A 25029-nucleotide genomic window follows, 5' to 3' on the forward strand; every position below is an offset into this window, starting at 1 on the left:
CCATGTGATAGTTACTCTATAAATAAAAAATAGTTCTCAGGACAGATACTCAATAAAAGAAACAACTTACGGTCTGAAAATCAGCTTCACATAAATATATTCAAACCATATGCCGATCCAAACCAGTAATTAAATACTCAAATAAACGAAGTAAAAAACGGAAATAACTGAAATAAAATTTAGTTAGATAGGGCTATATAAAATGGCGGATAAACTTACGGTTATCATTCCAAGAAGAAACCAAACAAATACGATCTATACTCTGAATTGCATACTTTACAAGGTTTTCAAATCTCCAAATCGGATACCCATGCAATCGAAATCGAAAAGTGGATTCAGAGTGCTTTTCACTGGAAAATTTGTCGGACGCCGAAACGCGTCTTCTTCAGATCCAAATTCCCAGAAAAAAAAGATCTTCTTCTCCGTTTCAGAAACGAAAACAAAAAACCCTTTTCACCACAGACAAGTGAAAGAAAAAAGTGATATCATATGATCGAAATCATTAGAACAGAAAATCGCAAACCACAGCGACGTGAGATTGGGACAAGTGAAATGCAATTAAGGAAGTTTGGCATATAGCGAATAGATGGCGCTAATAAACAAGACAAGTAAACTGTAAGAAATGAAGTTTGATATCTAGCGAATAGATGCGCTAATAAAAATTAAATATCGAAACAAGTGACCTGTAACAAATGGAGTTTGGTATCTTTGGCATCTAGCAAATAGATGGCGCCAATACTAAGAAATTTAGATAAAAATAGAATTTTAAATTCAATTTTATTAAAGGAAATAAAAAATGCTACAATGTTAACGCTTAAATTTATTTAAGAAGAGAAGAAATTGTGAACCTAACCAACAATTCGTATTTATAGCAGACTTGGGTAGTATTCGAATACTCGGTATTCTGAATCCTATTCAGAATACTTTTGACTGGTATTCGAATACTATTCGAATACATTTGTGTATTTGGTATTTGATATTCGACTGAATACTTTTTTGGTCAGTAATGAGTATTCTGGATTCTGAATACCGTTTTTGAATCCCAGTATTCAAATCCTGTATTCGAATCCCGGTATTCGAATCCTGTAATGGAATCCCGGTATGTATTCGAATACTGTATTGAAATCCCGTACTCGAATCCTGTTTGATTTTGTTTATGAAGATTGCGTTACGCTTTACGCAACTTAAGCTTGTTAAAACACGTTAATTAACGTTAAACACGTTACTTGTTTAAACTTGTTAATTATTGATGTTCTTCGCAGAGACAAGACTGTCTCTGTGCTTTGCCTGTTTATATCTATGTAAGTAAAGTACCAATGCGCCGTTAAGAGTTTTTTTTAATTAAAATTAAAATATTTTTGTTTTAAGTTTTATTTATTATTTAAGATTTTTTTAAGATAAGCTTTTTTTGCTATATGTACAGTTATTTTTTGTTACCTTATTGTGTTCCATATTTTTATAACTTAAGCACGTAAATAAAAATCAAGTTCAAAGTACGGATATGTTTTTTTTGTTGGAATATTTAAAAAGTATTCGTATGTAAATGAATCCAGGTATTCAAATACAGTGGTATTCGAATAATTTTTTTCTTTATATTCGAATCTTGAGTATTCGAATACAATTTAGAATACAGTATTCAGGATTCATATTCGAATACCGGATTTCAGTATTCGGCCCAAGTCTGATTTATAGTAGTTTACAGTAATTTTGTTAAATTATACGAATATTCTCGTTGATTATTGGTTTGAAATAAATACGATGATGTCCTCCAATGAAAATGCCAATTGCTTAACTCTGATAACTCTAATTCTGAGCTCGTAAATGAGCTAAATGCTTTACCTAGACCGTTATTCAAAAGCTAAAAACCTATCGATGAAAATATGCATGAAAATGTACTTCCTAGATCACAACCAGAGGATATTGGTACCCAGGTACAGTATCAAGTTTATTATGTTTTTCATAGCTTTAAATCAAATGTTTTTGGTGTTTGCGCGAACCTTACCATTTTTCTTCTGGCTAGTTTATGTGTCAAGGCATGGTCAAGGTCATGTAGTGTTATGGGAGTAAAGAAGTTTCATTTATTGTATTATTACAAAAAAAGAAAATTTATTTAACTTGTTACATACTTATTAGTATAGAAGCGATTGATGTGATTAAAAATATCTTGTTTTATTTCTACTTAAATTTTTCTTAGAACTGATATAATTTACTACTAAGCTATCTTTCAAATATTTATTTACTACTTGTCTATATTTATGTAGTTTAATCTTGCCTAACCTAAATTTTATCTTTAAACTAAGCTAAAAATACGTTTCATCTAAATTTAAACGACAGAAAATCTTTTCCTAGATCTTTTTCATTAACTTTCAGCTTTCTATGTCCTGTAGCCTTATCTTAAAACATTGTATAAAAACAAGTCACATTGTAATGGAAACTATTCCCGGATAATAGAAAAGTTCCTTTATCTTGCGGGTCTTTTAGATATGGAGGTTGTAAAAAAGTTTGGTCGGAGTTAAGCTCCTGCGAAATCCGGTAATATATTATTATGAACGCTAAGCCTTCATTATTATTTTCTTATCTTTTAAAATAGTTTTGTCCTAACTGATGGCTTGTAGTAATAACTAAAAGTGGATTTAAGAAGGTTTATTTGTAAAATCCTGTAAAAAATTGGTCTATTAGAACAGTAAATGAAAGGAAATCAAAAGGATATAAAAATGTTTATCGTAGCCAGAAAAATTATGATAAACATTTTCTGGTTGGATTTTTTTTAATTTGAGACTTAAGAAAATTTAAATCAAGACTTTTTAAAATAATACTACTATAAAAAAACGGAGAATAACATAAAATAAAGATCGTAATGAAAAAATAAACGAGTTACATTTTTTTTGGATATGGTTCAAATAAAACTCAAGTTTTTAGTTTAGAATGAAGTTAACGTTTCGACAAATATATTATTTTTCAAAGCACTATTCTATTATGATATTGTCTTGCCAAAGTATTTCACAAAACTTTATGACATGTTACTAAACTAAAAATCTGAATTATTTCACCCGAATTCTACAAAAAAAAACAACTTTTTGAACCTTTTTGACGTAACATAATTTTGTTTCACTTAAAATCCGTGACCTAAATTTTAGACACCAAATTGCCCTTTGTGATTTTTTAAACCACATTAAAAATAACCCTTTTTTTCTTTCCCCGCAGGCCTCTGTTCATTTGCACCCTTATTTCCCTTTATTTGTCCTTCTTTCCTTACTCCCATTACACTCCCCAGTGAATCACTCTCCAGTTTAAAGTTTCATTTCTGCGAAATGTGATACACGAGGTCATGAGACAGCAACATTGAAGTGCGGTAGAAAGCAAGAAAAAGACAGAGAGGGAGAAACGCGTCAGCTTTGGCCGGCAAGGCTGCCCCCAGCGCCGAGCTTTATTGTGATTAAAGTCTTCTGGTGTTTGCGAACGTAGCGCCGGACTAGGAAGAAATTGGATGGAGCAACTGGCCGGGCCAGATTGGACCGAGGATACGTCTCGTGTGACGTGAGATTGTGTGCGGGAGAGGAACAGCCTCGGGACCGAAAAAAGGGAAAAATAAATAAAGGAGGATTATTAGATTTGAAAATGGAGTACGCGGACTTGATTGTTCTTGTTTCTTTTCTATTATTTCCTGGTAAAAATCTTTATGGCGCGGTAAATCGCTATAGATAGAGAAGAAGGGTTGTCCGAACTGTATTCCGAAAACTTCGACAACTATTCTACAGATAAAAAGAAGTAAAAAAATGGTCGTGTAAATGTGTGTCCTAAAATATTTAGTTTCGTAGATACAGGGTGTAGAAGTTTCATTTTTATTTCGATTTCTTTCAAATAATTTCTGAACTAACATCGATATTTGGATGAAAATTAGTGACTGGAAGTTTTTTGACATGACAAATTTGATTTTGATGTCAATATGACTTCTACTTGTAGAGGGCGCCACCTACATATTTTTTAACTAGTTTGAAAAGTAATAACTTTTTGCCTGTATCTCTATAAAAGTACTGAGTAAAAAAATATACATTTAAGACGTTTTTTATTTGAAAAAGGTCTCTTGGTAAAAATCGCTACGAGTAATGGTTCTCAAGATATTTTAAATCAAAATTATTAATACCTGTTATTGATATACATTAAGCATCTTGACTAAATAGTTATTAGATTGAAATTATACATTTGAAATGTTTTGTGCCAAAAGTTCAACAGAAACTGTTTTATCGTCATTTTTTCGAAGAAAAATTTACAATTAATTTAAAAAAACAAAAAGTTCACAAATTAATCATTTTAGTGAAATAACTATCTACTTAAAATATTTATTATTGTCAATAATGTATTGACTATTTCCATTCTAAATATCTTGGGAATGGTTGCTTGTAGCGATTTTTACCAAGAGACATTTTTTACGTAGAAAATCATGAAAATGTATATTTTTTTACTTAGTACTTTTATACAGGTACAGACAAAAAGTTATTACTCTTCAAACAGTTAAAGCACATGTAGGTGGCGCCCCCTACAAATAGGAGTCATATTGACATCAAAATCAAATTTCCCTTGCCAAAAAACCTCCAGACCCCAATTTTCTTCCAAATATTGACATTAATTCAGAAATTATTTGAAAAAAATCGAAATAAAAATGAAATTTCTAAACCCAGTATCTCCGAAATTAAGCATTTTAGGACACACATTTATACGAACTTTTTAACTTATTTTTATCTGCAGAATGTGCTGCCGAAGATTAAGAAATACAGTTCGGACCACCGTGTATATTAGAACTGATATATTTTCTGCTCTAAAACATCTCTTTAGAGTTTCTCTATATTTTTTGTTTTGTATTTAGTTAAATCTTGTTGAAATTTAGTTTTATCTCTAAAGCAAGCTCTTAATATATTCCAGATAAATTTAAAATATATAAAATCTCATCATTGATCTTTTTCATTAACTTTCTACTTTCAATGTCTTGTAGCTTATCTTAAGAACATTGCAAGGGAAACTATTTCCGGATAATAGAAAAGTTCCTTTATCTTACTGGTCTTTCAGATATGGAGGTTGTAAAAAAGTTTGGTCGGGGTTAACCTCCTGCAAAATCCGGTAATATATTATTATGAACGCTAAGCCTTCATTATTATTTGCTTATTTTTAGTTTGCATAAAATAGTTTTGTCCTAACCCATGGAATGAGGTAATAACTAAAAGTGGGGGTTTAGAAGGTTTATTTGTAAAAAATTATCTATAAAAAAGAAAAAGAAATAAGATTGAAAAGATGTAATAAAATGAGGATCATAGTCAAAAAATTATAATAAAATTATTTTTATCAAAAATTTTTGTAATTTCAAACTTTAGATGTTTTAGATGAAAACTCTATAAAATATATGGGTGTTGTTTATTATTTAAAATACTCGCTTTATAAAGTAATAGTAGTTGGTTTGAACACAATTTTTAGCTTTTCTAAAAACATTTGAAATAATTAGCCCAATTATTAAAGTATAAATTATAAAGCGTATAACTTAAAACTTTACTGTATAATTTTAATCATCGCAAAGAAACTCGCCAGATTTTACTACACTGCATCTTTCAAACACGCCCCCCAAAAACTATATAATTATTTTTACGCTGCTCTCGAAAGTTAGTTTGCGAGAAATCGGAGCCTAATTACTAATTATTCTCTCTATTTTCGTAGCCAACCCATTCGTCAGTCACCCTAGAACCCACCTGGATAAAAGACTGTTTCTCTGCGCGTCGTGTAATTCGCCTGCGGAATATGAAGCTTGCAGGAGAACTCTTCCGGCCTCTCTAATTCGGGCATGGTAACCTGAGCCGAGATCTCGTAGAGGTGGTTTAGTTTTCGGGATTCGACGGCTGCTTCGGGAATCTCTCTGAAAAAGAAAATCAAGATTATTAAAAACAAAAACAATTTTTTTTATAAAAGAAATTTAAATGTTTTTCGCATTGAAAAAGAAATCTAGAAAATAAAAAAATATTTATTGTCAATATCACTGACTATTAGGGTGTCCGTTATTTACGAAGTTGATTATTTCTCCCACGACGCCCTTTAAATTTTTAGTTTAATGTCTAAAAAATATTGTAAACCCTTAATATTCACAATAAACCTTACCTCAAAGACGATTTCCCATTTAAATTACATGGGATTTTGCTACTTTTTGCAAATAATTTTTTTTCTCTCGATTTTGTTCTCTCATAGCCATGAAATTACATATTCTGATACAGAATTGAACTCTCTACAAAAAAGGTATCTTACAATTTTAACATTTAAAATGTTTCTGTTATCCTATATAAGGGAGCCCAAATCGAATTAAAATGCTACATTTGCCACACCATGACGTCATCACACGTATAGGAAATCTCGGCGCGGCGGCGGCAGTCGGACATCGCTAATTGTTTATTGATATATATTTATTAGTTTAAAAGCAAAAAATATGGGGTTTGCTTTGTTACCTTGTCAAGACATAAGCGAAACTGATAAATTGTTTCTTTTTTTTTATTTAGGCCTTCGTTTTTCGTTAAATGAAAGTTATATTTAAAAAAGTTAATTTTTAAACCAAATTTTCGCATGATTGAAATGAGTTATTCATGTTTAAAGTTTTTTTCGGTCATAAGCGCCAATGGAAATGTTTTTTTGTAAATAATTATAAAAAATTACTCCCTACGAAGGCTTTATTTTGTACTGGATCAAAAAATAAGTATTTGTTTTCTCTATACGGTGGTATTAATATATCGATTTTTGATGATAGTGCCCTTTTTCCGGGTCTAATTTTGTACTACTTTTGGAATAAGGGTCCCCATATTATGTACTTGTACTTCCTTCCCTGAAAAATTCAGCTTTGGACACCGAAGTGGGATACATATACAAAAGCTCAAAGGGTTTTTTTGTTACATCCATCCCGCCGAAACTGCCTCACCAATCTTGATGATTCTTTTTTTAAATGAAAGGTATATATGTCTAGATTTGTTATGAAGTATTATTATATCGTTTAATCGGTATTTCTTTATGTAAAACGAATAAATATTAAAACATACCTGAAAAACACCTACACAAAATACCTCTAGAAATAAATTATTTGTCATTGTCAGTGGTGTGTCAGTTAGATTATAGAGATTATATATCAAGTTTTTAGATATTTTAGGGGTCAGTTCATACCACCAGCTTTAGATACATCAATATTAGCACAAAGGTTCGTTCAAAGAACATTAGTGATTAGTGAATTAGTTATGCAAAGCGATTTTAGAAAATTCATCCTCTTAGAGTGTAAAATTATGTCGAACGATTTGTTGTATGAAAATCATTTACTATCTGGTCTAGAAGAATGAAATTCTACAGAAAGAATAAGAAAAGATTTTTGAAATTCATCAACCAAAAGGGTAAAGTTAGTAAAAAATTATATAAACCTTCGTGACCTCTGGATTATACACATAAAATTTTGCACAAAGGATCATTTAAAAGACATGAGTTAATTATTTGGACATAGGAATTTATGAAATTCATACCCTTAGGGAGTAGAATAGGGTATGTAAGTTTGCTATACGAAAATGCATTACTATAACATCTAGAAGTATAACATATTATACAAGGGTTTATTTATAGTGACATCGATAATATGAACGAAATATTTCTTCTTCAAATCATCCTTCTAGGAATAAAAAATAACATATAAAGAGAGTATTAGTGCTCTGGAAAAATAAAATAAAATCAGGGCAGTATATCAAGAAAAGCGACAATTAAAAACTTTATATGTAAAAGCTATTTATTTTAGTAATACAGTTTATATGGGACCATAGGTAGGGTTTTATCCATAGAGGGTAAATGTCATTTCACTATTTATTATTTTCGAGAGATCTTTTTTGAAATTTTGCAAAATCTCGACTTTGGTTAGGTTAGGTCGAGTTCTAAACTACTTTTCTTTACTACTACACTTTTTCAGTGAATGTTTAAATCTGTTGTTTTTTGTTAAGTTCGTTATCTAAACATATGTATGTAATACACTCATATTAACACTAATCATATTTTTACGTTTTTTATTCATCACTTTCAATGCCCCCCCGGTTGCATCTTTGTAAAGGACTGTGAATTTTTTGATAAACCTACTCCTTCAAATGTTATTCACTGTTAAAATTAACCACTCGGTAAATTCCTAAATCTCACAAATATCTTCAAAAAACCTCTAAAATATATGACTCAAAAATTCCATACATAGTCACTTCCTAAAACAGAAAACCGCGTAATTATTAAAGAATGTCGAGAGGTCCTTGAGGTGGTGCACCAGCAACACCTATAGGCAACGACGCCGGCCCTAAACAACTTCCGCCAGACCTTCAAAGGACGACAGAGAGACCTTCAAAGAAAGACAGGGAGAAAACGATGAAGTCGAGGGACATTTAAAGGTGCAGGGACTCTATTGTTTCCTTGATAGGCAACAGGGATAGGGCCGCGCCGAGCCGAACGACTTTCATGACATTTTTGTAACCTTGTTTCGTTTTAGACGAGGGATTACGGGAAAGGTTGGGTCAGTGACAGGAGATTATCAGTTGTTTTAGAGGTCACTGTGTCAGAAAAATTAAGAAAGTTTTCTTAAGTGTGATTTGGTAATAATATTTCTGTGTTAAAATTTGATATAAATAATATTAATGATCTTTATGACATATATCAAAAAATATAAATGTATCTATTAAATACAGGATTGTTCACCACATACGACAAGGATTATTGTAGCTAAACCTTTGAATAAGAAGACTAAGGAAGGAGCATGTCAAAAATCTTAGGTACACCGCGATGGGCCTCAAATATGGCCGACTTAAATTCCGGTTTATCAGTGTCGTTCTAATTTTATTTAAAAAATGTAATACTATGATGTAGGGTTGAGGTGGGGTAGACTCAATAATTTGTTGTTTTATTTTACGTTGTGAATAAATGTTGGTAGTTATTAAAATTGTTATAAAAATATATAATTCTAATACAAATAGATAAGTTATAATAAGTATTTATTAACACAAACATCCGGTACGCTACTGAAACAGGTAAGTCAAATTAACGTATCTAAATTTTTTGATATCTAATCTTTGACAAGTAATAAATAAAAGCTAAAATGCAAGAAAAATATATAATTTAGTTAATTTAAGTGAATTTCATAAATGATCGGTTTACTACACGTATGTATATTATATAGTCACTTACTATAGTCTGTAAAACTAATAACTTTGAATTTGGCAGTTCCCGCGGGCTTTTCTAGTGTTAATTTTATTAGGTTAGCAACTTGCGGCCATGCTGACGCAATGCCGTCTATAATAGAACAGCCTCAAAGCGAGATTTATGACGTCACGCTAGTTAGATACTACGGATTAATAAATATGTTGTAGAATACATGGAAAACATAATTATTCCTCGTATTTTAGGTTTGTATTTTAAAAATGATATAGTTTACATGAAATATACATAATATATAGTTAATAAATACAATAATATACCTATTTATAGTAATAAATATTTTGGCAGATAAATTATGAACCATACAAATGCAGCAAATGTTTTACAATATGGCTGAAATCGTACTCCATAGTCACTGTAGATAGTTTTTGTGTTAAGAATAATAATTTTTTAAAAATATGTGGTCGACTTTTGACAAGTTTGTATTAGTTTATTAATTGCAGTAAACATTATAATATATAAATAAATTTTGTGAATGTAAATAATAATACATCACTATTAATAGATATTGAATGTTTTTTGTTAAATTAGATCGATTTTCAAACCCCAAAATTTAAAATATATTTTACATTTTACCCATTATCTTATGTACCACCTATTCATTATTTGTATATTGTAAAACATTTGCTGCATTTGTATGGTTCATAGTTTATTTGCCAAAGTATTTATTACTATAAATAGGTATATATTATATTGTATTTATTAACTATATATTATGTATATTTTATGTAAACTATATCATTTTTAAAATACAAACCAAAAATACGAGGAATAATTATGTTTTCAATGTATTCTACAACATATTTATTAATCCGTTGTATCTAACTAGCGTGACATAATAAATCTCGCTCCGTGGCTGTTCTATTAGAGACGGCATTGGTCTAATATTTAGAAATGTCAAAAGCTGATGACATTTTACTTTTGTCAGTTATGACATTTTGTGTTGATTTTTGCAAGAAGAGGAAGAACTGTCACTTGTTTTATTATTTTCCTTTTCTATTTCACGAAAGTAAAAAGAGTTACCCATCTGATTCGTTCAGGCACTCAATTTAAAGAATATCAGTAACTTTTTTGAGAGGGGGATTTTATATTTGCCATGTTGGTAAAAAATAACGGTCAAAATTCAAAGTTTTTCATTTTATAGACTATAGCGGAAAGTTGTTCTATTATTTCACTCGATTTTTGCCGAGATCTACAGCACGCTACACAACCAACTATTTTAGAGTCTTTTTCGATAAATCGCGATAGTGTCACGGTTAATTTAAGTTCTGCCACAATTTCCAACTAGATTTACTACCTCTATACAACTATCAGTAGTAGAATAAATATTAAATAACATAAAATGCGCTCCGTAAAGACTGACAAATCCACAAAATTTCAAATCAAATTCAAATGTGTCAAATGAATCGTCAAACAGAACTGTCAAGGATCCCCACCCTAGAGTGCTTTTTCCGCCCACCATGCATGAATACATGGATAGCATTATGCTCCTTCCTTAGTTTTCTTATTCAAAGAGCTAAACAATTAGATTTTTACAAATTCTAAGTGTTGTATAAATTAGTTGTGTCCCAAATAAATAAAAAATATCAAAGTATTATTTTAAATGGAACACCCTATATATTATTACATTTTTAGTTTCTACGATTAAAATAAAGGTAAATTTCATTAAGGTTTATGACACTTAAACCTTACCGTTTTTGAAATATTTTCAATTTTGTGAAATTGTAGGAAAATTTTTAAGGCTTCATTTCTCCAAGGGTATCATAGTTTTTAATACTAAATATTTACTGAAGTTTGTTTTTATCGAAGTTTATTTATTGATCAGTTATTGTGTTGCAATAATAAAAATAATACTACCTCATACAGAGTGTCTAAAAATTTATTTTAAATAATGTCTAGATTTAAATGAAAATAAATAATGTTTAATTTAAATGGAACACCCTATATATTTTAGGAGAATCAGATGCACAATTTAATTTTCTATCAAATTGTATTATACCAGTTTTTACCCATCCCTTCAAGTTTTCGTAGAAAATGCATTTTCTTATAATTTAGACCTGATTTATCAATATACACATGGAATATTGACATTTTAGATTGTTTTTAGAGCAACAAAATGTACAGGTGCTAAAAACTAGTCCATTTGCATAAAAAAAAGAAAAGAATTTAAATCTTTATAAAAGAGTATACCATTAATTAAATATACCACCATTATTTCTGCCAAAATATTAATTAATTACATACAAAAATTGTGATAGTTATTAAATTATTCTAAATAAATGTGGATTTGAATCGGTAATCAATATAAAAATAAGTTATGACTTGGTTATTTTAGTATTTGGAGCAATTATTATTAATCAACGCAAACAGTCAGTTAATGTAGTTTGAATACTGGAATCATACTAATTTTTTTTAACAAATATTTAAACAGTTTTTTTTAATAAAATAAACAAACTATTTTAACAATATTAGTATCTGTACTTTTTGGTATATCATTAGAAATAATCTAAAATGTCAATATTCCGTGGATATATTGATAAATGGGGTCTAAATTATAAGAAAATGCATTTTCTACGATAACTTGAAGAGATACGTAAAAAATGGTATAATACAATTTGATAGACAATTAAATTGTGCATCTAATTCAGTAAAATATACAGGGTTTTCTATCTAATTAAATTAATCAAGTTATTGCCGTTTAAAGCTAGTAATTATTTAATATACATTTTTAGACACTCTGTATAAAGAGTTATACTTTTTATTATTGCAACAAAAAATTTTGTAAATAGAAATACTTCTATACAATATTTGGTTTTAAAAACTTAAATACGCCTAGAAAAATGAAGCATTAAAATTATTATTGTATATCGACAAAAACCTAAATATTTCAAAAACGGTAAGTTTAAAATGGGGTAAACCTTAATCAAATTTACCTTTATTTTAATCGTAGTAACTAAAAATGTAATAATATAAAGGTTCCATTTAAAAAAATACAACTTTGATATTTATTTCAGACACTCTATATCTTGTAAAGTTATTTTTAAATCGTAGCTTTAATAGTCCTTCAATGAACTCAAAACTTACAATTTGTAAAAATCTAATCGTTTAGCTACAATATTCCGTGTCGTATGTGGTGAACAACACTGTATAGGGTCGCGGTGATTAACTAACCCTCTTCCCATACAATCTACAAACTAATGTTATCAATTAGTATTTGCCAATCCTATTTCGTCAAACTGCACTCTGTCAAAATGCAAAATAGTCGTCTCCCATAATAAATTGCCAGCGACAACATTTCTTTCCGAAACCGTCAAAAAACCCAGACGTAACGGACGGATTCCGTTCGTTCCATAATAACAGTTCGATTCAGCGGTGTGTGAAAAGATAAGAGCGCGCCCTGCGGCCACTAAAAGCGTCCGCCGTCCGGCTGCGGCGGCCATAATTCGACGGGAGCGGCCAACGACAAAACGGAATAAGGAGGTGATGTATGGGGACAGCGTCCGAAAAATACTTCCTAGAAATTGTATGTGTGTCTGTCGGTTTGTTCTATTTTCGGAGAAAAGTGGTCGGGCCAAAGAAATGCTTTTAGTCTTGGCCGAGCGACCGCCAGCGACATAGCACTAATAACGAGAAAATAGATCCTGTCAAGATTATGATTAAATTTCGGTCTGGGAGAATAGAACAAAAGAAAGAAATAAAAATGTAATAAGACAAGTATTTCGTTCGTCTGGTCTGGAAAAATAAAATAGTAATAGTTTTTAATCTAGAAATTGCGTATCATATGTTGGATAATTGTAAATTCTAAAATTGTGATCCTATTATCTATTATAATTTACCAGTCTATAAGTATCATATTATTATATCTATATATCCGTTATTATATATATATACAGGGTGTCCCAGAAATAAGTGCAGATATTTTAACTGGTAGTATAGTTCAACCCCAGAAACACGCCTATGAGGTTTTTTTTGCGAAAAAAAAATGTTGAAAATTTAAAATTTTTCTTGACATTTTCCGGGAAATTTGAAAAAACTTTTTAGTGCCACTTGTTTATTCACCTGAGATTTCTCTACGGTGTATCTAAACCATGCAGTGTTGTAACCTCCTATGTTATCCACATTCTACATAGTTCTACATTTATAAATTCATAGAAAAATTTCTACTCAAAAATTAAGAATGTTAAATTTTCATCAGTGCTCATTATTAATAATTATTATAGAAAAAAAACACATTAATTATTTTTAGTACTTACCCTTTCAATGAAAACTTAACAAAAACCACCGAAAATTAACTAAAACATTACGTTTATGACGTTTACGAAAATGATTCTTCATATTATTCACAACCAGGCCACAAAAAAGAAATTCCTAAAATGTTTATTGTAATTTAGAATTCAATATTTGTTTTCTTTCATGTTTCTCTGTTTTATTTGAACCACTGATTTACAAAACACCTTGAAAAGCGCACATTACTTTGAATACCGTCTCTTAACGCCACTTTACGAACTACTTTCAATTTAAGACATGTTTCATTCAACAATTTTAAATACGTATTTTGTTTTTTCGATGTATTTTGACAGCCCGACCGTCGCGCGTCGACCAAGAGTGCCACGTGTGAACTGGTCCTTTGAGCCGCGCCGTCGTGGCAGGCTTGCGTCAGACGACGATGTTAAGCAACGTTGCCGTAGTTACAACAATTTCAAATTCAAGAGATTTGAAGCAATCAAATTTGTATTAAATTTTAAAAATAAAACAGAGAAACATGAAAGGAAACAAACAAAACGAAAATGAATTGATTATTCGTCGGGCTGTTTTCGATATATTGAATTCTGAATTACGATAAACAATTTAGAAATTTCTTTTTTGTGACCTTATCAATTATCAATTCATTTGTGTTTTGTTTGTTTCCTTTCATGTTTTTCTGTTTTATTTTTAAAATTTAATAAGAATTTGATTGCTTCGAGTGTCTTGAATTTGAAATTGTTGAAACTACGGCAACCTCGCATGACGCAAGCTCGACACGCCGGCGCGACAAAGAAGCAGTGAGCAGTTACCAACCAGTGATGCGTGGCTGTCTAGGCCGACGGATGGTTGGGCTGTTGACGGAATTGTCGAAATACATCGAAAAAATAGCGAAAAAGCAAAATACGTATTTAAAATTGTTGAGTGAAACATGTATTTTCTTAGATTGAAAGGAGTTCGTAAAGTGGCGGTAAGAGACAATAATTCTCAACATTTATTCATTCAGAAAGATATTCAAGGTAATGTGTAATGTGTGCTTTTCAAGGTGTTTTGTAAATCAGTGGTTCAAATTGTGATGAAGCCTATACGAAAATAATGTGTTAAGTTAAAAATGGGGACTGTTATTTTAGCAGTTTTTATAATAGCACGTACAAGTAAAGCAGCACAATGAAGTGTATTTAGTTAAGTGTGTATCGAAAAAGAGAACTGTCGCAGTTACATCGATCTGTCATAAGTATCTTTTTAATGTTGGGTAAGTTTTTTAATTTAACTTTTAAACATTTAACTTTTAATTTATTTTATGTAATAATATCACAATCTTAAAAATGTAATGCATCTCTGCAAACTCCTCAGGTGTTGTGATTTTATGACTTACTTGTAAACATATACTTTCTTGTCCATATGGCAACACAGTGCGTCGAATTAACTGAAATCCGGGCTTGATCCGGGTAATTGGATGTAGTTGGCAATATCTGCCGGCGGTTCTCAAAATGTTGCGATTATTTTTTTAAATTTTCAAAGTTAAATAACTCAGTTATTTTCAATTTATTTTAAAAATGGTAAAGATAAAATATGTTTATTTTGACCAGATCTACCACCTCTTAAAATATCTGCACTCATTTCTGGGACACCCTGTATATATAAATCCGTTATTATTTGTTATTTATATTAACGATCTACTTACAATTAATACAAAAGCAGAAATTTTTAGCTACGCAGACGATACAGCGATATTTTATAAATCTAACTCTTGGTCGAATTTGAAAAGATTAGCAGAGGAAGACTTTCAGACAATTAATACTTGGTTTATCAAAAACAAATTAACATTAAACTATGACAAAACCAAATATATATCCTTCTCTATTTATAAAAATAATGAACCAGATTGGGACAGATTACAAATAACCAATAATAATGTAATACCGGAATGTGATTTTATAAAATATTTAGGGGTTACAATCGACAAACATCTTAAATGGAATATTCATATTAATAATGTAACTAAAAAATTGCGAGGATTGTTGCCGAAATTTAATTATTTGAAAAGTTTTTTGGACGTCAAACAGCTTAGAATCCTGTACTCATCCCTTGTACAATCTCATTTGACATATGGAATTCTAGGGTGGGGTGGTGCGGCTGAATGTCATTTAAAGAGCTTGTATTCTGTTCAAAAATGGTTCATAAAAATTATTTACAATAAAAAGAAAACTTTCTCTTCAAACGTTCTCTTTAAGCAGGCGCATCTACTGGATATACGTCAGCTATACTGCCTAGATGTTTTAAAATTCATTTATCAGGGGAAAATATCTATTGAACATGTTGACCATGAATATGAAACTAGACATAAGGCGTTTTATCCTAGTTTATGCTCTAAAACTGTTGGACAAAGATCTTCAAAGTTTTTTGCACCTCGATTATATAACATCTTACCAACCTTCCTAAAGGATGTTAAAAGTTACTCTGGTTTTAAAAAAGGGGTATGCAAATGGATGGTTGATCGAGGTAGAGATATATTTAATGACCTAGTTAACTTAAAATATACAAAATAAATTTTCATAAGTGCCAGTGAACATTATATATTGTCATAATTAAATTGTATTCCTTTCCACATACAAGTAATTCTATTACTTTGTGGTAATTCTTTTAACGTTTATTTTGATTCTTAAAATTTAAATATAGTCTTAGTTAAATTGTACTTAGATAATGTGCATTAGATATAGTAGCATATTATGTTGTATTGTACTGTACTATTTTATATCTGTTTTAATTTCAAGAGAAAATGTTTAATAAACGTTATTATTATTATTATTATTATTATTACAGTGTGTAAAAGCCTCCATAACAACAAGTCAAGAGTGTCACATCATGGATCACTGAGCGATCCCTTCCTGACAAATACAGGAGTTAGGCAGGGATGTGTCTTAGCGCCTCTCCTATTCAACATATTCATGGCAGCGCCTCCATTATAGTGGACAGCAAACTGCAGATGAGAGGAATGGGCATTAGATACAGATACGACGGCGGTCTGTTCAACATAAAAAGACTCAAGGCAAAAACACGTACAAAATTCATCACAGAACTTCAATACGCTGATGACTGCGCTCTAGTTGAAAACACGTTACAACAATTCAAGAAATGTTGAAAACATATACATGGGTATACGAGGCTTTGTGCCTTAAGCTAAACATCAACAAAACCAAAATCATGTGCACTCCCCCAGAAGATCACAACAATGCTATAAAAATCGGAGAACTATTGGAATATGTGGCGGAATTCAATTATTACCTCGGCAGTTTGATTTCGGAAGTTTTCTACAATCATGACTTGTCACTGAAACACGTGTCACTGTTTAACTTAATATAAACGTTGAGACCGAAACTTTGAGTGTTTTTTATACTTCTTTTTAATAATTAATTAGAATTTTCGTGACGGAATAAATAACGATATTTTACCCTTTTAATTTAGCGTTACATCACACAAATCTCGTACCTACGTGTTTTATAGTCTTAAAAACTGCACCAGCAGAAAGTATAATACTTAAATATTATGACAAAACCACGATTTCAATATTATTTTAATGCAATCAACATGAACTGTAAACGGGAGGGCGTAAAATACATAGTGAAAATTACTGATTTCTGCCGTATACAGCGCTGCGGTAGAAAACTTTTGAAATCAGCATATCCTTTAGTTTACCAACGTGAAACACAAATTTGCATATTTCTACTCATAACTAGCAAAACTATGATATCAAACTGTTTGATTTGTGACGTCTTTGCCACAATAAGTTTCTCCTTTGTAAGAAACGAATTATAACTACTTTAAACCCGAGTAAATATTCAAAAACACCGGTAATCATAAATAAACTCGCCCAGTTATTCATTTCTATCCGGGATCGGGAATCGCTTTAAACTGATAATGCTGATTTAGCGAGCGGCTAGCTTCATTTCGGCTCATTTTACGAGCTCAGTCGCTTAATACCGTAACTTTTTAGATATAATCTGAGGTCCTAAATCGTAGAAGGGATAGAGAAAGGAAAGGGGAAAGTAAACAGGGGTAGAGTATGGGTTGGCAGAGGATAGAAGTGAAGTAAAAAATATGTTCGAGGTTAGAGCAAGTCGACTTTTTTTAGTTAATTTAAAATATTTTTTGTTAATTGGTAAAAATTTACGTTTTTTAAATTACAAAAAAAATATTTTATTTGATTTTGGTCAATTACCTTGAAATTTTCAATTTTAACGTCTATTTCCAAGCCAACAAAAACCAAAAAAAAAAGTGTTAAGCAAACAAAAACAAACCCGATCGATAAAGAAACGCAAAAAAATTCTTACGTGCTTTTAAAACGCTCAGCCCGATTCAAAGTCGCCGCCACCGTCTCTATTTTCCGCAATTAACCGACGAGACGGGTTCGGCCCGCTACAAAAGAGCATAAATCTGACCTCTGCCACCCTCTAACCTCCCTCCTCCAGCCCTTTCTCACTCCGTTTGTTTCGTTCTCCATGTTTACTTCCTTCTCGTACTTTATACTCGGTTTCTTTCTGTAACCCGCACGATTTAGGGTTTCAGATTTTATCTGGAAAGTTACGCTATTAAGGGAGGGTCGTTATTAAACGTGCGAAAATGAATGTTGAAGTCCGGTTAGTTTATCAACATTATCAGAGTTTGGCAATATGGGATAGGATGAATATATGAAATATGTTTATTCCTATCAGTGTTTTTGTGTATATGCTTGGACATTTTTGCTCTTTTAACTTTTTATACAGGGTGTCCCAGAAATAAGTGCATGTATTTTAAGGGGTTTATCTCGATAAAAGAAACATATTTTCCCCTTATAGTTTTTCAAATAAGTCCAAAATAACGGAGTTATTTTACTTTGAAAATTTCCAAAAATGTGATTTTTTGCTAAAATTTTGAGAACCGCCGGATCTTTTCTGGATTTTCTTTCTTGTATATTTAATCTAATACCTATGTTGCCATATTATCAAGAAATTATGTTTTTTTTAACATAAAACTAAAAAAAATTCCAAAAAAAATCAAAAAATTTTGAATTTTCAAAAAAAAAACTCGCGGCGTGTTTTTAGAAAAAAACAGGCGTGTTTCTAGGGTTGAACTATACTACCAAATAGAAGGTATAGTCCAAAAGCCGGTGAAAAAACATGCAAGAGTTTTCTGAAGGCTCATATTTTCAAAATCGATTGCATTTTAATGTTAATACTAAATACTAAAAATAATTGCTACATTGTTGTTTCGAGCTTGATCAAACAGTGTATTGTATTGACCAAGAGTGGGTCCCGTGGGACCCTCCACTGCGGCCGCGAGCGCCTATTGTGGCTCAGTTTCTACAAGCTCTTTAATATACAAAGAGCGTTAAAGTTCACCCTCAAGACCCAGCCTTTTAACATAGGCCGTTATGTCCGAGGGTGATATGTCTCTTAGGTCTGATAGGTCTAGCATGGGTTTGCCAAACATCTCAAACCTGGTCCTGCCCCCAGCGGAGCAGGTACACATAACGTGCTTATTTGTTTCGTCATCTTCCATACAGAGTCGGCATTCGGCGTCTTCCACCAGTCCCATCCTCTGTAGGTGTGATCTCAGCCGGCAGTGGCCCGTGTACACTGCAGTGAGTGTACGCGTTCTATTCCTACCAGTCTTTAGGAGTTCTCCTGTTCTATGTTTGGATGGCCCTGCTAGGATTTTTTTGGTATGTTCCATTCCGGGACTGTCATTCCAGTCCCGGAACGTCGTACCCCTAACCCATTCACAGAGCATGTCGCTTGCGAGATTTTTAGGAACGCTAAGTGTAAGTTCTGTGCTCACAAACGGCGTGTCTGCCTCAATTTGCCGAGGGAATCAGCACGTTCATTTCCCTCTAGGCCGACATGTCCCGGTATCCATATTAGCGACACGTTGTTCCTATCTCCTAATGTATTGAGTAGTTTCTTACAATGAAGAATCGTCATAGACGTGCTTTTCGTTGCCTCAAGTGCTTTCAGCGCGGCTTGACTATGTTTTCCCGGTGTATTGCTGTTCTACCAGTAGTTGCACACAGGTTTCATTAGCATATAGCTCAGCTTGGAAAATTATCATCATTATTATCATCATATCATTATCAAACAGTGACTCCTATAAGTTTGAATATTTATCATGGCAACGATTTTCTTTAAACAAAATAATTATAATAGAATTATTATCTTTTAAATGGTATTTACTGAAGAAACCAGAAAGTTAGGTATAGAAACATGATATATCGTTGAAAAGCAATTTTATTTGGGTTTTGATTTTTTAAATAATATTCATAGGGTTGAATTTAAAATAACAAGATTTGAGTAATTTATTTTCAGTATTTATAGCAAACGAAAATAATAGTTTTTTTTTATCTCCCTGTTTGATATCCAATCAGTTGATTTAGATAAATTGGATATACCGACTTTCCTTAACCTGTAAACCAAATTTCAGCTTCCAATATGCCGAATTTATTATTTAACTAATGATTTTTCAAAATCATGTTTTTGTCAATTTTACACATTTTTTATTTTTTATCTCGAAAACTATCCGAGCTAGGTATAGGTTATTATAATATAACAATAATGAGATATCCATAAGGGTGTTCCATTTAAAATAACAAAGATGCTACCACTTTTTAAATGATATGGCAACATTGTAACTATGAAAATATTTTAGACAGATGGAGCAGGTGCCTTTATGCAAAAATCCCAGTTTTCAGGTTCTCCATAAACGTCGAAAGTGCCATGGCCGTGAATCATCCTGTATATCTGTTAAAAGATAGAACATCCCGATTTTTGAAAGATATTTATTGCCTCGTTGCCGTTCACGTGATCCAGGACCGTATATATGTAAACGCGGCCAAATTTACGACGCAGATCCGCCCACTTCCTTGGCAGGAAGTCTTTAATTTCTTCCGAAACTCCAGCGTCGGCGGCAACGCAGCGTACAATGCGAGCGAAGGAAGCCAATTAAGTAATTAATGGCCGATATATGTGGCTTTAATGGGAACTTATTAGACGGTCTGGGGGCGAAATTAGAGCCGTGTTGCCGCGTTCTTTCCGGATTTAATAAGAAAATCGAGCTATTTAAATAAATTCAGAGGTGTTTTGCTTGTCGTCCAATTAGGCGAGAGGATAATTCGTTGGATTTACGATATTAACTTTGTTTCGTAAAGAACCTTGAATTAAAAATGAATGATAAAATAATTATTAAAAACATTTACTTTAAAGTTAATAAAAAATCTATTTGTTTATTTACGTTTTTGTTTAAATAAAAGGATGTTGGATAATATACGGAGCAATCAGTAATGATTTAAATTGTTGGCAATACGTATTCTCAGGGTATTTTAGGATTAAAATACGCTAAGATAAATAAATATCAGAAACGTATAGTTATACCGTGCTGGCAACTCTTACTTTTAGGTCGGTATTTACATGTGTGGAAATAAATCGCATAGGGATCTTATTAAGTCGGAGTGAGAGAAATGCGACGAAAATTATAAGATACTAGCGTGTACCAGCGACTTCGTTCGCGTCGAATTAATCATTTGTAATGGTGATGATAAAGCAAAGCAAGAATTTCCATAAACTGGATAAAATTTTTTCACATTTATATCAGCATGAGAAAAAACAATATGGCGATATTATTATATAACTTGGTAATATTTGAGGGGTAGTTTCATCTCGTTGGAATTTGACTTTCGAAAAATCCGTTTGCCAAAAATAAGCTTTTTACGTCAAGCAGTTTAAGCAGAATCGTGGTTAAGAAATTACCCAACTTTTTGGAACACCCTGTTTGATTTTTTAACAAATTTCAAAATATGTAAAAAAAACAAATAAATTATGCTTGTCCAAGCGTTTTCCCGAAAGACTAACCGTTTTTCAAAATAACAAATATTGTAATATTTGAGGGGCGTTTTCACCCTCTTGGAATTTGAGTTTCGAGAAACTCCCCCTTATCGAACCTCTACACTCCTCAGTCAATCCGTTTGGCAAAAATCAGCTTTAAACGTCAAGCAGTTTAAGCAGAATCGTGATTCCTCAATGGTCATGTTTTATGAAACACCCTGTATAAATTTTTAAAAAATCTTAAAATATGTAAAACAACAAATTAAAATACACGTGTTTAAGAGTTTTTCCGAAAAACTCACCGGTTTTTAAATAAAAAATTCACTCCCTTAGAATTCGAGTTTCGAAAAATCTCTTCTTATCGAACCTCTACACCCTAAAGTCATTCTGTTTTCCAAAAATCAGCTTTTTACGTCAAGCGCTTTAAGCAGGATCGTGATTAATCAATGACCAGATTTTCCGAAACACCCTGTATACATTTTTAAAAAATCCTAAATTTGTAAAAAAACAAAATACAATATACGTGTTTAAGGGTTTTTTCGGAAACTTGACCGTTTCTTAAATAAAAAAATATTGTAATATTTGAGGGGTGGTTTCACCCTCTTGGAACTGGAATTTCGAAAAATCCCTTCATATCGAACCTCTACACTCTAGAATCAACCTGTATGCCAAAATTGAGCTTCTTACGTTGAGTGGTTTGAGCAGGATCGTGATTAATCAGTATGTCAGTCACTTAAGGATTTTATATATTAGTATAGAGTATAGATTGTTAGGGTACCATATTTTTTATAGCGACAGAACGTCAGTAACCGCTATAATTTAAAAACTCTTTTTTAAATATAGCACGCGATAACTCAAGAACCACATTAGATATTGAAACTTCTTTTTTTATTTTAAAGTTCGGATCTTTTATAAGATGTTTGAATGAGAAAAAATTTTAAGGCTGTATTTTTTTCCTTCAAAAATTTTGAACCCGTCCATTTACTTTTAACTTTAGTGCATAGCAATTTTCAGCAATCGTGTAATTTTTTTATTTGTACAGATTTTCAAATACTGTCTGCAAAGAAAATATAGTAGAAATATTAAGAAAGTTTTTGAAAAAAACTACAACGAATTATTTCTAATGGATTTCGAGATATCGATTTTTGAATTTAGAGTTCTAATAGCGCGACCACTGTCGAACAACAACTCACTCATTTTTACCAAAAATGCAAGTGTTTCTAAACTTGCACTTAAAAATTTACATACTATAGGGAAAATTACAACGACTCGTTAATAAATAAACAAATAAAGTGTCAAAGGACGTAATTAAATCGTAAAGTTATAAATTTATAACAAAATGTTGAAATTCTTACTAATAATTTCATATGTATTTCATTATAAAGTATATCCACGGATTGTTTTTACAAAGAAAAACTTTTTTATTATTGATCTTTTGAGAAAAATGCATTCTTCATAAAGCTTGTTCTAAAATAGTTAATCCCGTTTATACTCTTTCAAATTTCCATACCTTTATAGAGAAAATAAAAAAAAACTAAAAATATAGTTGATTTTTTTCCTAAAAATCAAAACAGAATTTTGTTTCTATGGTAAAATAATTTAGTTTTTATTCTTTGATAGATTGTTATTGATAGAATTTTAAGTAACGTCATAATGTAATGATTAACAACAGCGAAAAATATGACGATAATTAAAATTAATATCTACTAAAGAAAAAAATTAAAATGATATTATCACAGAAACGACTTTAATAATTTTTAGGATTTCAAAAAAATTCAACAATATTTCCATGTTTTTCTTAATTTTCTCTAAAACAGTATGGGAAAAACAGTGGGAAAGTTTAAATAGGACTAACCATTTTAGAACAAGCAAAACTTTTTATGAAGAGTGTATATTTCACAAAATATAAATAATAAAAAAGTTTTTCATCATGTAAAGAGAATCCGGGGATATACTGTATATTGGATACCTTCTTACAAATATTTTTTAATAAAAATAATTTATGATACCTTAGTATGCGATATATAATCAAAATTCTAAATAGAAAACAATCTATATAAAAATATAAAGACAAAAAAATGTAATTTTGCTTTTAAATTAAAGGAATTTCAATTATAGGAATGCTTGCAAGAATTAATTTCTCTACGCTTCAGTAACGCCAGCTCATTTTCATTTTCCATGATGTGCTTAATTTGATTGCTCTTGCCATTATACAGAACTATTATAATTTTACATTGCAATAATTGCTAGTGGAAAACGAGGAGTACAGTTCTATACTAGAAACAAACGTAAAAAAGTATTAGAGAAAGATATGAACTCCGTGTTTTTATATTTGTAATTTTGTACAATTTACTATAGTTAAAAAGGCAAAAAATCGTTCTGTTTTTTACCGTTTCGTATAACGAAAATTGTAATGTGAATTATTACATTTTTATTTGTTTTTAATATAATTTTTCTAATAATAAACGTTTAACTTTAGATTTTCAATTATGTTTTTTAATTATCATAATGACGTTTAAAATTTAATTCGTAATTAAGAAATATATTAATTTTAATCAGTTACAACTGTGTCAAAACTTAATAATAACTAAAATAGTTTGTTCTAGTGGGTCCATTTTGGTAATTTTTTTTTATTAATTTGCAGCTGGGTTATTTGATTTTTTAGTAAAATGGGTTAACAAAGTAAAAAATTCAAAGCCAATTTATCATGATTTTGTATTTTTTTCCATAATTTGTTTCTTGTTTCATCTCAATAGTTTTTTTTTGTTTGAGATATTTGCTTCTGAAAGAGACTGTAACAATTAAAACTATTTCTTTGTTGACTTTGAAAACACAAACTATTAAAAAAAGATGCAATTCCTTACTTTGTTCAACCATTCTACAGAATGTTTCAAACTTTCTTTAATTTATGTCTATTTTTGTTTTACATTGCAATCGAATGTTAAGCTTCTTTACGCGAGTTGGGGGTAAAAATTTAAGGAATAATTAATAGAAAAGTGATAGCGCGGCAGTGATACCACACCTACCCCGTTCGGGGCAGATCTACGCCTTTGTCAAACAATTTAACGCCGCTACTCGTAATAATTTACCCAGATAAAAAAAAGCTTGTGGCAACACTGGGTAACGATCTGTGTAATACGCGGCTAAGAAAATCACTATAATAAACTTAATACTGTATCAACTTTAATTATTACCACCAACCTGTATTATAAATCTGGTATATGATGGAGATAAACAATTGTGATTGATTAAAATTTTATTTTAAGACGAAACTTTTGTTAACAAAATTCTGAGAATTGGAATAATGAATTGAATAATGACAAGACAAGTGACATCTGTCTTGTCAAAGAAGACTGCGATTTAGCACGATTTAGGTATAGCAGATTTAGCGCTATACTTGAAAAATTTACCTCGCTTTTCAGCGGTATTCATGTTAAGAAACATGTAAAACCGTCTAACGGCGGTGGTTTTTTAGTCAGTTTTTTATACCGCCGTAAAATAATGGCGGTATTTCTAAATGAAAAAATAAGCTATCGAAAGAAGATGCTTCTTTTTGGCACCAGTAGTTTTTATACTTCTTACTTTGTTAAAATCATTCCAAAAAGTGTTTTAAACTGTCGCCAAAACATGAACATTTTGTTTTTCCTCGTATAATAGACAGATAGGTTCTTTAATTTTTAATTTGAAAAAT

At 31.0% G+C, this 25029-nt stretch overlaps 1 protein-coding gene across 1 annotated transcript in view; it reads right to left on the reverse strand.

Annotated features, from left to right (window-relative positions):
- Positions 1 to 25029, reverse strand: part of LOC115880997 — a 673808-nt gene that overhangs the window by 255826 nt on the left and 392953 nt on the right. The window contains exon 5 of the mRNA XM_030898346.1: positions 5736 to 5899. Within this exon, the coding sequence (XP_030754206.1) occupies positions 5736 to 5899 (164 nt within the window). The remainder of the gene's footprint in view (positions 1 to 5735; positions 5900 to 25029) is intronic.

The sequence above is a fragment of the Sitophilus oryzae genome, unplaced genomic scaffold (assembly GCF_002938485.1).
Source record: "Sitophilus oryzae breed Bouriz unplaced genomic scaffold, Soryzae_2.0 scaffold_1693_pilon_pilon, whole genome shotgun sequence".
Lineage (NCBI taxonomy): Eukaryota > Metazoa > Arthropoda > Insecta > Coleoptera > Curculionidae > Sitophilus > Sitophilus oryzae.